The sequence below is a fragment of the Anabas testudineus genome, chromosome 6 (genome assembly GCF_900324465.2).
Source record: "Anabas testudineus chromosome 6, fAnaTes1.2, whole genome shotgun sequence".
Classification (NCBI taxonomy): Eukaryota; Metazoa; Chordata; class Actinopteri; order Anabantiformes; family Anabantidae; genus Anabas; species Anabas testudineus.
In genome coordinates, this window is record NC_046615.1 from 1,152,534 (window position 1) to 1,168,177 (window position 15,644).

Consider the following 15,644-nt stretch of genomic DNA (forward strand, 5'->3'; position numbering starts at 1 on the left):
CTAACTGTAATTGTGGAGCACCTTTCATACTTTAAATAGCATGAACAAAATAAGACATATATTGGTAATGCTTGTTCAGTAATCACAATCAGACTGTTGAACATGCATTTCACAGTGATGAGTTGTTTTAGAAAATCAACACAGCAGTAAATGCTTTTACACAAAATTAATTTAAAGACTGCTGGTATGTTAGAGGAGATGCAGGTGAGTCTATATACTAGGTTACTACATTACCAGCATGACTCATTGATATTTAGGGAAAATACCACCTGTTTACTTCTGCTACTTTAACTTGAACCCTAACTTTTTCCACTACTGGAGACATACAATGAAACAGAACCCAGTGCAGATGAATCAAAGGGTTGACTCCTTTGATCATGCATGTGGGTGTAACAGTAGATTATAAATAAAGAATATATAATTACCACACTACACGTTAGAGGAACATCACATAGTCCTCCAGGCAGAGACGTGGCTGTAGTAACAGCAGCTGAGTCTTTTGCTTCTTTTTTTCCTCTTCCACCAGATAAAGTCTTCTCTCTGTCTATTGGTACAAAGGAATTTATCAGATAGAGCTCCATTGTTCCTATGCTGTGAGGGAGTAAATGAATGAGAGGGAGTTCGTTTCAAAGCGAAGGACAGATGTGATGGGCGGATTGTGTTTGAGAGAGAGAGAGGGGAGGAATGGAGGGACTAAAGGAAAAAGGAAGGAGCAGTGGAAGGAGGGATAGAGAAGAGGGAGGGGCCGCCATTCTCAACAGATGTGGGCACAGAGTCTCATTTTCCAGCCCAAACTGCACCAAGAAGGAACAGGAGAGCCGTAGTCTTCATTGGATTACACACCATGCTGTTTTGGTTTAGATTGTGCAGCATCGTAGACAAAGTCAAATTAAGTCTTGTTCTAGCATATCTCTCTCTTCTACTATAGCCTGTTAGTGGTGTTAAAATGTTTGGTTTCAGTTGATTTGTGGTGTTTTTTCTCCTTTGGTGACAAGAAAATCAGCAGCCTACCAGCATTTTTTCCCCTTTTGGGAACTCCACCCTAAGCCGTTCGTATTATTTGCTTGAGTTGCAGCAAAGAGAGAAAGGCTCGTCAGAGAGAGGTTTGATAGTGGAGGTTTTAACCTGCGGAATGGTTCCACATACACAGTGTGCTTGTTAACCCATTGATGCAGCATGTACGAGAGACACAGGCGGAGGTACAGCTTCTGCGCCAGAGGAGAGACAACTGTGGATGTGGTGTTGATTAAGGTAGGAGGGTGTATGTTACTAAAACAACACTGATGAGAATACATGTTTAATACTGTTAGAAACTGTTGATTTGAAAGAAGAGGAATGTTTGACCTTGCTGTTTGGAACCATTTAGTCAGGATTAATATTTGGATGTTGCCAGCTAAAGTTTTAAAAAGTCATGGAGACATTTTAGCTGCATGCTCCCAGACAGATTTGATGGGAGATTTCATGTCAACGTGTTCACGTGTGGCATCGTTCAAGCTTTTGGGCCTTTTTTAATTTCCTTTATATGCATGCCTTTAGCATGAGGACTCAGTGTCTGAGCTGGTCATATATTAGTTTAAGAATAAATTAACTGTAGAAGTTTGAGTTTTTAACACATAGTTAACTATAGTGAACTATAGTGTTTTTGGAACTATAATTTCCATCATGCTTTGTTTGATGAAAAGTGTTGCTATGGAGACCATGTCGGCTTTCCATGTGGCTCCTCCTACCTTAAAAATGTATTTTCTCTTTTGCCTGACACTGAAGAAAGTGTTCTGAATATGTGATGCACATTAAAAAAATGAAAAACAATTACTACTGACTGTGGCCAGAGCACAGAGGAGAAGACAAGACAAGAGAGGAGTAATCCCTCCAAAAGTCAGTCTCTTACTTGTATCGTTCATTTAAAATCATTGGAAATATATATACCAAATATAACAGTTTAATAATATAACAGTTTCTCTAATAAAACTCCAATTATCACATAGTTTGTAGGTGTAAATATCATTAAATCATCATTATTTAATTATTAATCATAATCATCCCTTTAGTTCATTAGAAACAGTTTTAAACCAGAAGAACACTGAAACAGAAAAGTGATTTGACTGATTTAAAAAAAAAAAACCCAACCTTTTATTATTTGTTATATTATCAAAAACTCTTTGTCCCTGTTGGTATCCTATAAAAACTGTTACTTTTCAGTGATCTGTAAAAACAAAGTCCCTATTTGCAGGTTTCAATCTGACCTCCTAAAGGTAACCACCTCTAGAGCAGGTTAAGTTGGCATGGTGATCTGCTCTGGTTAAAACTGAGCTTTGTGTAACCTGAAAAACCCAAATGAACACAAAGTTAGCTGGATAACAGACTAATATTGCTTCATGGTACAGGCCCCTGACACTTTATGGTCCGTCACTAATATCAGACCTACTGGAGCTTTGAGGCAAGTCTTTCATTCTATTTGTGACTAAAGGCTCAGAATAGACATTAGGGAGCAATACAAATAAAGAAAAAAAAATTTAAATCACAAACGTATTGCTCTGTGCTTATCCTCAGTTCAGTGACGTGATTTTCTTCACTTTGTTGTAGCTAAATTGATTTGTTCATTAAAAGATGGACACACACAGAGACAGTAAACATAAAAACCTAGATATACTAAATTTGAGTATATTTATTGAGTATATATTTGCAACTCCAGTCCACATGCAGTTCATTGTAATTTGTCATGGGAAATTTTTGTGGAGACATGTGAGCACAGTGTTATAAATCTCATCATTTTGTGACATACTCAATTCATACGCTTCCTGTCTTAAAAAAAATAATAAAAAATCACCGCTTGGATTTAACTAAGCAGATAGGTAAGAGGCTCCCACTGGATGATTATTTTTCAGCTGGCAACAACTCATTTAAACCTAAATGATGCAGTGAGTAGCTTCTCATTTCTTATAGAACCATGTCTGAAGACACATCCTGTGGTTGTGAAAAAGATGTTCATTATGACCCTTCTATTTCTGAAGGGTCAAATTATTGGCATAAATCAAGCAAAGAGACATCTAAGGAGATTGATGAAACTACTTAAACTGGGTCATGTGGTCTGATGAGTCCTGATTTACCCTGTTTCAGAGTGATGGGAGCATCAGGGTAAGAAGAGAGGCGGATGAAGTGACGCACCCATCATGCCTAGTGCCTACTGTACAAGCCTGTGGGGGCAGTGCTATGATCTAGGGGTTGCTGCAGTTGGTCAGGTCTAGGTTCTGCAACATTATGTGTCCAAAGATTGAGGTCAGCTGACTACCTGAATATACTGAATGACCAGGTTATTCCATCAATGGATTTTTCTTCTCCGACGTCATGGGCATATTCCATGATGACAATGCCAGAATTCATTAGACTCAAATTGTGAAAGAGTGGTTCAGGGAGCATGACACATCATTTCAAACATGGATTGGCCACCACAGAGTCCAGACCTTAGCCCCTTTGAGAATCTTGGGGATGTGCTGGAGAACACTGCGTGGTGGTCAGACTCTCCCATCATCAATACAAAATCTTGATGAAAAATTTACTCTGGACAGGAATAAATGTTGAAACATTGCATAAGCTTATTGAGACAATGCTACGGCGAATGCGTGCCATAAAGGCAGTCCAACAAAATATTGTGATGCTACACTGGTAATGCAGTTTCCTAGGCTAGTTGCTTGGACAATTTTTTTTTTATTGAGTGTTATTTATGTAGTGTCAATTCACAACAAAAGTTATCTCATGGCAATTGACTGTATAAGGTTTAAGACCTTACAAAATATATCTGTGTACAGAATTATATAGAAAAACCCAACACCACTACTGGAGCAATCATTAGGCAACTTTGGAGAGGAACCTCTTGCAGAATCAGGCTCAGGTTGGGCGGCCATCTGAGAGTGGAAATAGGAGAGGGAAGAGAACAGCAGACAAAAGAAAGGAAACGCCTTTATTTGTCATTTGTCACATTTACATGTTACGGATGAAATTGGTCCTCTGCATTTAACCCATCCCCCTACATACAGCGGCCAGGGCGCGTGGAGTGTCTTGCTCAAGGACACGCCTGGTGTCTGTGACAGGGTTTGAACCCCGAACCTTCTGTATCTCTGGCCAATGATCTACTCATTGAGCCACCAGAACAACAACAAGCAAGTTGAGGACACCTGCAGAAAAGTAAAGAGAGAGGTAGAAAGAGAGAAGGAAAGAGTAGAGAAGGTGTCTGTCTCCCAAACCTGAACTGGGAGCTGGCATCACAGGAGAGCAGCTTGATAGCTTAAGGCTCTGCCTCCCATTCTACAACACATCACAGAGTGGTCCTCACACAGGAAAGCAGTTACAAAGAAAGGTAATACAGACATACATATTTTTGACCACACTTAAAGCACCAGTGTAGAGTTGATGTCTGGTGTCATTTTCCCACAGTGCTCACACCCTCTCTTCATCTACAAGATGTCATCATGTTTTTTCCAGCTCTCTGAACTCCAGGCCCACATGTTATTTGAGGTCTCCCATGTCTAATTGTAGATTTGAGTCTTCAGATAGTTTCTAGTTTACAAACTATATTAAAAAGGTCCTCTTAATCTTAAACACACTAACTGACTCATAAGATTTTTACCTCAATATCACTTCAATCTGATTGCCATCTGTTCCCATGGTTTCCCATGTTAGCAGGGCCTTTCTTGATACACACTCATATAATAGACTAAAAACAAGGACATGGGGTATACGTTAATCCTTACATTAATGTAAGTATTTAGCAGATTAGTTGTTTAGAGCAGAATAAAACATGACTGATTATTACCTCAGGTTTACATACTGTGGTCTAAAACACAGGTAGTTGTAGTGTGACAACAAGAAACTGGGCAGGTAGGGACCATCTTTAAAGTGCATGCTTTAAAGGGGGCTTTTTGGCAGCTTCACAAATGGCTTTCTCATTTTAAATGCATTTTCATGTTCCTCATTACATTACATGCATTACATGCCCTTACTATTGCCATAGTGCCCCATGAATATGCTTTCTCTCGTCAATAGCTTTCCAATTTTTCACTTAACACCGACTTTACTTTAAACTGCGCCTCTTGGCAATATTAACACAATGTCCAGTTTATGAAGGAAGTCATAAAAATATCCCAGTGCATTTTTGACCTGTGTTTTCACTAAACGGTGCTATAAACATTGTAATTTGACATATATTCTTACATTCATACAAGAAATCACTAACAAAAATTTAAACCTGACTCTCTTGAGTAAAACAGTATGTATTGTTGTTTTTGCTATATGTTTCCAGTAGTTCCAGGAAAGGGAAGCATAAGAATATCCATATGGAGGATTGAAATGAGAACTGAAGCATTCAGTGACATCCAGACTGATCAATGCTGCCTCTTGTCTCCTACATGTTGAAGAGTCACTCTTTTGTGCAGAATGTTGATAATAGATAGAGCAGGAAACATGCAGTCAGGACAACAGATCAATTGAGACAAAAGGACAAAGAGATTCATTGGTTTCACTGATTAGCTATCGCACAGCTACAATAAATATGAGGTCACTCTTGTGTCTCGGCCTACAGGAATGACACAACAAAGCAAGTTTTATTTATACAGCCTTTAAGTGTTTATTATGTTGGACTGGATAAATTATGTCTCCATTTAGAGTGAATAGGATTGTGCTCAGTGGTCCATACTCTTTGGAATTGCACATCATTTGTATTTTTAGAGTTTTGAAAGAGTAAAAGTATAGGATTTGCAGTTCATTGAAAGCAGCCTGTAATCTGGAAAACCTAGTTTGCAGTGGGCTGGTCAACAGTAATAGCCAAGTCACGGCCCACAGGCCGCCTCTACCTGCCACTGGTATATTCTATTACAATATCTCTAATATGCACCCTGACAGTACGGAACATGTTTACCACAGAGTTTATAATGCCTTATTAATGAACCACAGTGTTAATTGCATAAGTCACTAAATACATTCCATCCCAATCCACTCTAATGTGAAGGCAGTGGGCCTCTAGGCATGTTGAGAGAATATGGTGAGCCCTTGGTACAAGATTGTATTATTGGCATAAAAATGTGCATGACAGTGCACAGTGCAGTTGGAAAACAAAATAAAATAAAAAGCAGTGGGCCCAGGATTGATCCTCACAAATTATCTTTTCAGCCTGTTGAGAACATGATTTGAAACTGTCTAAAATGAAAGAAAAAGGCATAGTTATACACAGAAACATCAAAATCCACAGAAAGCAGCTTATGTAACAAAATGTTGTAATCAGCAATCTACAATAAATGCCGCAAAGTGTTGCTTTTTACCAGTGAAAAACATTACATAGCATGTGTGTCTCAGAACAGTCATTCTCTTGTGACTTGTGAGCATGTATCTTTATGTGTGATTTCTTGGGTTCATGTTGATATGCTCACAACACATTTACACAGTATAACTCAAACATGTGGGACACACACACAGACTCTCTACAGACTACACAAATTGTCTGGGTGGGAGTGTGTTTTCACCAGTCACATGTGGAACCAGTGGGAAGGACTGTGTGACAACATCATATTTTAATGGTGACATAAAACACTCTGAAGAGTGTGCATAGAAACTTCGACACCCATCAGAAAATGTTACTCTGAAGGACCTTAGGTGCTATGAAGAATTATTTAGAAACATGTGAAGTACTCCAAATAAGGAAATGACATTGTCTTTCATGTTCCTTCTCATCAACCCTCTTCCTCTTTTTCTTTTTCTCTTTCATTTTTTTTTTTTTCTCCCAGATCCGGAGGGAGAAGGATATTTGCTACCCTGTCCAACCCTGCCCTCAACCCAGCACAGTAACATCATGCACAGGTGGGAAGAAAACCAGTGTGCAACTTACTGACTTTGAAACGCATAAAAAATGATCCCTGTTGCAGTAAGTGGGGGAAATCATTAACATTGAGCCAGCTGATCCTTACGCTTCAACAACTTGACATAGCTCAGTAATCTCTATAACACAGCTGAGCAGACTAATTTTCACAGTATATACAGTACTTCAGGGATGCACGAAGATGAATACAAAGACAAACATGAGACCACAGATCAGGATATCAGCTTACCAATACAACTGAAGCTTACCTGTATGGCACCAAACCTGAAAAACGTGAACTTGAAATAACACACTCGCAGGACATATTCAGTGCACTGAAAGTATGCTGTTTACTTTCATTTTCCGTTGTTTACCCCCTTAAATTGTAAAAGGTGGCATCTTTTTTTTTTTAATACAGCATTTTTTTTTGATTAGTGGTGCATTGAAAAGGTGACATGTAGCTCGCTCACTTGTAAAGTAACCATGTAACACATGACATTATGTTGCTTGTCTCACACACACGTTATCTTGGGTTTCTATGGTTTGGGTAATATGATCCCTTTTTAAAATTCTGCATTGAGCTGGCTCCACATTTTCCATCGACGACCAAGATGTTTATCATTGACCCAGGTGTTTTTGTCTCATCTTCGCACTTTTCTCTCTTTTTTTCCAGACATCCATCCAGACGGAGAGGAGTGTGTGTCGGTGTGTGTGTTGCAGAGAGATGACAAAAGTTTGCAGATCAATGCTGAACTGGATGACACTGTCTTTAAAAAGGTATGAAACCCCTTAAGAAAACAAAGCTCACAATGGCTGGTGGTAAATTAACACTTGATGTTAGATGGTTTGACTTCAGCACACTTCTGCCAGTTTCAGGAATAAGGGCACTGCTGCAGGTTGCTCCCTTTGCACTTTTCTAAATTTAACTAAATTGGGGAAACCTCTGGTAAAACAAGTGTTACGTAACTCACCCTGCAAAGCATTTTTCCCTCTGCAGCTTGTCAGGGACTAAAGGAAAACCATTTAACTAGCTGTTCCACACAACTGCAAGGACTCACAGTCATAAGTCTGAAAAACACAGAGGACATATGGAACCAGAGAGTGTATATTACATACAGTACAACAGTCATAACATCAGAGAAACAGTCAGTAATTTTAGGGATTGGTTTTGTACTTCACAGTGCCACATACATACACACAAACAATTGCACAGGTGATAGGCAGAACTATTGAAAGAGCTCTGTACAGAACCATAAAGATTCCTACTGTAGTAAAAAGCCAGAGTTTTCAGCTGCTGTTTGTGATCAGTGACTCACATGTTCTGGAAGAGCCCTTTTTCCACTGAGTTCTCTCACAACCTGAGACAATCCGGGCTTGGAAACATTTTTTTTTTTGCTGTTTCCCTATAACTTCGTCATGCAGGACGTTTTGAGATCACTTTCAAATTGGACTACAGTGCGTAACCTTTGAAACAGAATTAGGACTTTTAAGAGTGTTGGACAGAATATTAAAGGTGGGAATCTATGTGGCTCTCAAAAGACAGAGAGAGGACTCTCCAAAGCATCAGGTCGGGACATTGTGCTGACTTGTGCCTTCACACATGCATCGCATAACAGGAGAAAGTCCAAGTGACCTACGTTCTCACTCAAGGAAATAGTCAGTTTCATTTCAAAATAAGAGGTGGTTGCAGGTAGGAGGAACGACTTGTGTTTTCCTGCTGTTCTTAATTGAATTGAATTCAATTCAATTCAATTGACTTGACGCAAAAAGTACACTACTGCTCAAAGGAAATGCCCCCTCTTTCACAGTGAATACTCTGGACTATTACCTGCTGTGTTAACACTTAGCTCACTATGACATTATATGCACTTGTAGGATAAAGTCCAGGTAATCTCTGAGCTGTATTACTCAGTGCATGTGTGAAAGTAGGTGAGAGAGTGGGTGGGTTTCCTGTTGATTGGCTTTGAAATAAATGCTTTGTCAAATTTGTACGGGAGTCTTCACTGACAGACCTTTTCTCATATGTCTACTTTTTCTCTTCAGCCTGACCCTCCTCCGTCTGTTGCACATTGGGACATAGGGGTCCCTGTCTCAACAGATGATGTATCGATGCAGGGAGACATTATTCCCATAGATTCTACAGCGGGTACCGGTGACGCTGTTGCCCCTCGGAGCTCCAGACTGTCCTGGAAATCAGAAACAGAGGACAGAGGTAAATTACTTAGTATGTTCATGTTTGCTGTAGCAAGGTAGTGGGCCAAGATTGTGGTTGGTTGTTTGTATTCCTGTTTTTACATGATACAAGTCATATCTATAAAATCCTGCAAGGTCCAAATGTGTGAGACCACTTGGAAAATCTGTGATACTTTCATTTAAAACTGGATATAATCAAAAAGTCTGAGGACTTATATTCAAGTGACATGTGAAATTAAGCTGAAAAGTTTCAGATTCTACACTACTAAGCTATACTTGTATGTGAGAAATTAAAAATGAAGCAAATATATGGCATTGATCACATTAACTTAGCACCATAACTACAATCTCTATTGTAGTTATGGTGCAAAGTTAAAGTTGTCTATAATCCTCTATTGAAGTAGTTTGAAAAACTCATTAGAGGCTTGTTCAGCAATTTAACCTGCAGTCATTATTCATTTTTCACATTTCTAGCAAAACATTACTCAGTAAGTAGATTTGTGATATTGGAAATATAGCATAAGAATGTTTCTAAGAAGATGGCCAAACAAGTCAAACAAAGTGGAGAAACTTAGTTTTATCCAAACATGCTCAGACACAAGGAGTGAGCTTTGTTCACTGAGAGTTAGAAAAACAGCTTTGTTACAGGTGCACAATTTACTCATCAAAGAAGGACTCCAGTCAGCATTAGGGGCAGCAGGTAAGTAGCTGTGTCAGGATGCTGAAGGTTGTGGGCTTTTAGTGGGGATTACGTGAAAATTTGCGAGCACATTTTCCATCTGGCGTCCAGGGCTTCAGATAAAACGGCATTGTTATTTATTTAAATTGTCTGTTTATTACCAATGCATTTATCATTAATACAGTTAGGATGGGAAAAAATATAAATGCGTAGCATTGCATGCTAACATAAGTGATGCTCCTTTTGTTCTCAGTAAGGAGCACCAGTGCAACTAGTTAGTCTAGAGCCCGGGTTTTACATGTGTGGACTATGTGAAAACTGCAAAATCCCCTTCAAAATCCCCACATACCAAAGACTTTCTACTTTCTTTTGTTGTATGCATATATAGTATATGTAGAGTTTATATTTGAGTATTAGATGTATGAAGTTATGTCCTATCTTAGTAAAAAGAAAACATTAAGCGGAAACTAGTTTGTTTACTCTGTGTTCCGTGGATCAGTGTTTGATCAAAAGTTTAGACTGTGGCAAAATCCTGTTTAGTGTGTTTTCACTTCAGTTTACTTCATTGCCCTTTTATTTTCTCCGATAAAGGAGATGATGTTTAGAAAAAAAGCACTGTGGGTAATAAGGTCACCTTTTTTTTTAATCTAAATCCCAGGAGGAGGAGGTGTGACAGAAGGTGGAGGAGAAGAAAGGGAAAAAGCACAGCTTCCACAAAATCCCATCTCTTCTGCCATCTTGCGAGCCTCCATTCGTTCCATGTCTCCACTCTGTCGCCACAGCTGGGAGCCGGGTCGCAGTAGCGCCGTTGCAGATATTGACATCCCGCAGCGCAGGTACTTCCAAAAACACCTGGCCTCCAGCATCATGGCAGGCTTTCTGAGTTTAAAGTAACTAGCAGGGTTCAGGGCTGTTTAGATTTCAGAGAGCCATCAAATGATCATCCTGTACCAGAGAGACGGAAGGTGACAGTACCAAAAATTTCACACTGTTTTTTAATATGGTGGAAACAACTCCAGCTTTCTGAAAGCACTGAGTTATAGGTTGTAGAGTGGAAGTGTGGGCGTAGAGTGTGAACGGTGTGTTTACCTCAGCGCTCTCTCTGCCATTGTTTTCCCCCAACTGTATTACCGCAGTCTTCATCTGCCCACGTTTATTATCACATAAAAACACCTCATGTGAAACCTAATCTAACTTGAAATCAAAGAGGCATAAAACTTATTAACATCTTTTTAAGAGAAACTTCAGTGGATTATCTTCCACACTTCTGCTAGCTTTTTCAGGTAATGTGTGGTAATAAAGAGTTGGGTTTGTGTGTTATTTTTCAGAGATTAGCCATCACTCAGTGACACCTCTCTGCTTTACCAATATGCATTTGAAGTAGGAAATGTTAACTCTGCTTTACTTACTGACGTTCCTGCACGTTTTTATTGGCTTAAAAGAGCAGCTGTCATGCAAAAATCCACCTTACCTCACCTCATGTCTGTCCCTCCTTTCCACTAACAGTTCATCTGTCACTTCTCCCAGCTCACTGCAGAACCTGTCAGGAAAGGCAAAGAGAGCCAAGCCTCCCCTCCACAGGAGAAGGTACATCTTTCATCCATCACCTGCTTCACCCACACATTGCTCTTGTCTCACCTCATGTCCACATTTGGCTTTTTACTGCTGTGTATTTCAGCTTTTAGGAGAACCGTTGTTGTCCTACTCACATCTAGTATATAGGTGTCATTTGACATTGACATTTGTATTTTATTACTGGTGCCCACATACTGTCATCAGTCGGCCTTAGTCTGTTTAGATGACTAGTCTAGACACACACACCCAGGGCCATGCATATTATCCACTGGAAAAGTCATTAATGGAATGAAAGAACTTGATCAACATGATCTGCTACAAGTGAGGGTGGAGATGGAAAAATCCTCTGTCATTCAGACTTAAGATGGTGCAGTGATGTGTGTCAGTGTGTCTGGCTTATCAACACCCCATCAGCTAGATGCCAACATCTGTGCATCCGTGCATGTGTAAACTTGAGAAAGGAGCAACAGGTCAGTGTTTGTGGCACCGAATGAGATCCTATATGTGAGAGTGAGCAGATGAGATATTTTGGTTGGCTTGCGATAAGTATTAACCACTTACATATAGGGATAAGAACAAGTACTGTAAGTGAACTACTTGCAATATTGGTAACCTTTCATTTTATTTCTTTGTAAAAAAACATATTCATCTAGTCGGGTAACATTACGTAATGTACGTAATGTTAGTAGTTGGTAAATACAGAGAAACAACCCATCAAGTCATATAGGCACCTTGTAGCTGTGAGTAGTTTTGGCTGGTGATAACTCTATTATAAATGAAAATATATATTCTTTATGTCATCGGAAAGTAGGTGACCAGTTCATAGAAACACCTTCTCTATTACTTATCAGTTAACGTTACAATTGTTACCCAAAGTTTATGTTGACAATGGCCAAGTTTAATTATTTACTATCTAATAAATAAGATAGTACTTTCTAATAAATTACATTTTCTGTTGGATATTGTTGACGCATTTATAAATAGGTGTGGTAGTACAGTAATTACTGTGTATATTTTTGTAGATGTTGTAGACAATTTACTTAGAAACTAACCAGAAAATGTACCGTAAAAGGAAGTCTTGGCCATTTCCTCTTACCATGTCTGTCTGGTTATTTCTTCCTTTTTCTATGCAAGAATTGTAGTGGGTCTGATTATTAATATTTGTACGAACAGGACAGTCCTTGTAATAGCATGCATGGATTAAGCAGGGATTTTTATTTTGGTAAGTAGCAACTAGAGTCAATACAGTTTTTTCTGTGTTTACAGAGAGCAGACAATGTCGTACATGGGGACGTGTTCTGTAATGAGGTTATTAAGAAACAACAAGGCTTGTTTTATTATGTAAATGTGACCTTATTACGTGCATTGTTTAGTTCCTCTTCCCATGTGAAGATTCTACCAGAAAGGTAACTTAGACATTGCGTTTGCTCTGTTTACATTCAATCTATTTTGTTGTGTATGTGATGTTCAGTTACTTAAAACAGTTGTAAAGTCAATATATTGATATTTATATGGTGTTTTAATGTGTAAGTCTTAAATTAGAGAAGTTTGTTAAGATTTGTTTGTAGCAGAGCTGCTGTTCAGTGGGTATTACTGTAGTGTACTGCTGATACTGTGTGCTGGTGTGAATGGTAGCCTGACTTCGCTGCACATGTCATACAAGGGCAACAAAAACTCTATTCATGTTCGGTGTTCTCCAAAACTAAAGTTGCTCTAGTTGGTGTTTTTTTACTTATGTAACTTTTACTGATGAGTAATAGAGAAGGTGTTTCTGGTTGTTTTGGTTGCCTACTTTCCTATAGAGTACAAAATTATTAACCATGTAGTTATATCTACAAGGTACTTGTGGGGTTTCTCTGTAAAAGTGAAGTTTTCTTTAGTATTTCAGTTGTTATTTCTGCGTATTCACCAATTATGACATGTTTTATTTACATATTACTTTACTATTATTTCCATGTGTTACCAAGGTAAATTCTTAGTAATTAGGGGAATGTAAGTGGAAGAGCTACCGCACTTACCTGGTTTCTGCATAAATTGGTCATGAATTGTGATCTGATCGTCACTAAAGTCACAAACGGAATATTTCTAACCTGACTAAACACAATAGTATACACAAACCAAGTGGTATATAGATTTCCAGGATATTGTATTGAATGCAGAACTGCAGACCTGAATGTGGTGGGGTCACTCACACTTTTAGAACCATTAAATCCCTATTAAACACACAAAGCGATGGTGGAAAAAGCTTATGTACTCAGGTGTTGGCAAACCTGGTTTCAAATCAATGAAATAAGAATGGAGATGTGTTTTAAAGCTACCTTCACTTATTAAAACATCCAAACAATGTCAGCTTGCTTTTCACTGGGTACTTGCTTAGTTGTTCACTTCATTGTCAATAATCCTGCATAACACTGCCATCTATTAACAGAGACAAAGGCTTCATTCTAGGCACTGCTCTGCTATGATATCATCATCATTGATCAATTTTCTCTGTCTCATTCTAGATCTAAAAAATATACCTTTCATCAGGCATTTTATCATTTTTCTCTCCCTCATCCATTATCCAACCCTCTGTCTTTCCATTTCTCCAGTATGAGCTGGTGTCCATCCAACCTGTCTCTTCCTGGTCAGGAACAAATAGACAGCAGAAGGTAAAGAGTATGTCCAAAAAAAGAGGCAGATTGTACTTCTAGCTTTGCTTAATTCAAGGCCACACAGCGTCATCTAAGTTCAAAAGTGTAAATCCAGCTGCACAGCACAACAACATGAAGAAAGTTGCATTGTTTTTGTTTGTGTTGTCTCTTTGCACATAGCTACAGTCTGGAGCGTCTGGAGGTGGAAAGGGGAGGTGTGCAGACTCAGTGTCCCGGTGAATGCGTTCAGGAGGAGAGGACTGCAGGCAGAAGTTTACATCTGGACACCCAGGAGAGAGGCTCACTGATCTCCCTCACAGAGGAAGAGCAGGAAGGAGATGCCATTGGCATCAATAGCCAGGTGTGTGTGTGTGTGTGTGTGTGTGTGTGTGTGTACACCTGCAGCTCCCACATTTGACATTTGGCCCTTACATTAGAAAAGGTTAAGGTTCACATCCCGGAAATAGTGTAAATGGTTGTAAATTGCTTAAAATTACAATTCAATTTTAAGATTTAAATGTCAGAATATTTCATTCTTTGTTATTTCAGATTGGGCACAAACTGTAAACTTGGACTCAGTGATGATCTGATTAGATTTTGGTGGCCAAAGGTCAAATGTCAAGATCACACTGACTTTATGTTTATCTAGTTCTTGTGGTCCATTCGTGTGAACAGTGTGGTAATACAAAATAGGACTTTAGATTGTTCAGAAAGATAAACTACAAAACTTTGAAGAGGTGGCAACAGTTGCACAGATGCAGGGATGGCTGCACCTGTATGTAATACAGAGAGCCTACTGTATGTTGTATCAGGGGTTGGGGCTGTTGACCTCCTAGGCCCCCTCGAATGAATGAAGAGTTTCTTAACCAGCTTCTTACATTTCTGCAGCATTTGAAGGCAACAGTGTTAAGAAATCTCTAGCCAGATGCGCCAGAGCGTATTGCCATTACCTGTCAACATATTCAGTTTACTCTGATGTCACTTCATACTCATCCAAATTTTGTTTTGAATGAGATGTCCTAGCAATGCATTTCTTCAAATTTGGCACAAATTGTCACTCAAGGATGAGCTATTAGATTTTACTGATCAAAGCTCAGGTTTACTGCGATCTCATGTATGTCCCACTAGCATCAATGCAATATCTTCTGCAATATCTATTAACAACATACACTCAACATTTTACGGTTGTGACCACATTTCATGCAAAAATAACAAACCCTGATATAGGAATTAGTGCAGGTGTCCTAATAATGTATGCTGACCAGATGGTTTCCTAATTTCACTGACTGTCAGAGGTTAGAGGTCTTGGAAACACACAATTAGAATTAAAATGGACGTGATTTTCTGTGTTCATTTTAAATATATGATTCCATCACCATCAAAATGTTAATCTTAATTTCATTGTTTTTGTTTGTTTTTACCAAATTGTTTTTTAGACATCATCTCAGGTACTGTCAATGACGAGCAGCTATCCTGCCATGTTCCATCATCAAACCCTGACCAAATCCATCTCCATGGTTACCATCAGTCACCGTGATATAGATGGTGAGTTTAATGTTTTTTTGTATCCTGTCTCCCTGTACTTTTGAAGTTAGATGTATTGTTGAACAGCTGTTCAATGAGATTGTTCTTTTACCTGTTCATCATGCTACACCCAATCCACACCTTTCAGTGAGAGGATTTTCTCGATCAAAGCGACGAATCAGCTTCTCCCTCAGTA

General features: G+C 38.9%; 1 protein-coding gene across 1 annotated transcript in view; it reads left to right on the plus strand.

Annotated features, from left to right (window-relative positions):
- The window catches only part of LOC113165557 (A-kinase anchor protein 13-like), a 62,436-nt gene that overhangs the window by 22,117 nt on the left and 24,675 nt on the right, over positions 1-15,644 (plus strand). The window contains exons 10-17 of the mRNA XM_026365173.1: positions 6,774-6,846; positions 7,518-7,621; positions 8,888-9,056; positions 10,375-10,552; positions 11,223-11,303; positions 13,883-13,942; positions 14,105-14,285; positions 15,361-15,469. Of these exons, the coding sequence (XP_026220958.1) occupies positions 6,774-6,846; positions 7,518-7,621; positions 8,888-9,056; positions 10,375-10,552; positions 11,223-11,303; positions 13,883-13,942; positions 14,105-14,285; positions 15,361-15,469 (955 nt within the window). The remainder of the gene's footprint in view (positions 1-6,773; positions 6,847-7,517; positions 7,622-8,887; positions 9,057-10,374; positions 10,553-11,222; positions 11,304-13,882; positions 13,943-14,104; positions 14,286-15,360; positions 15,470-15,644) is intronic.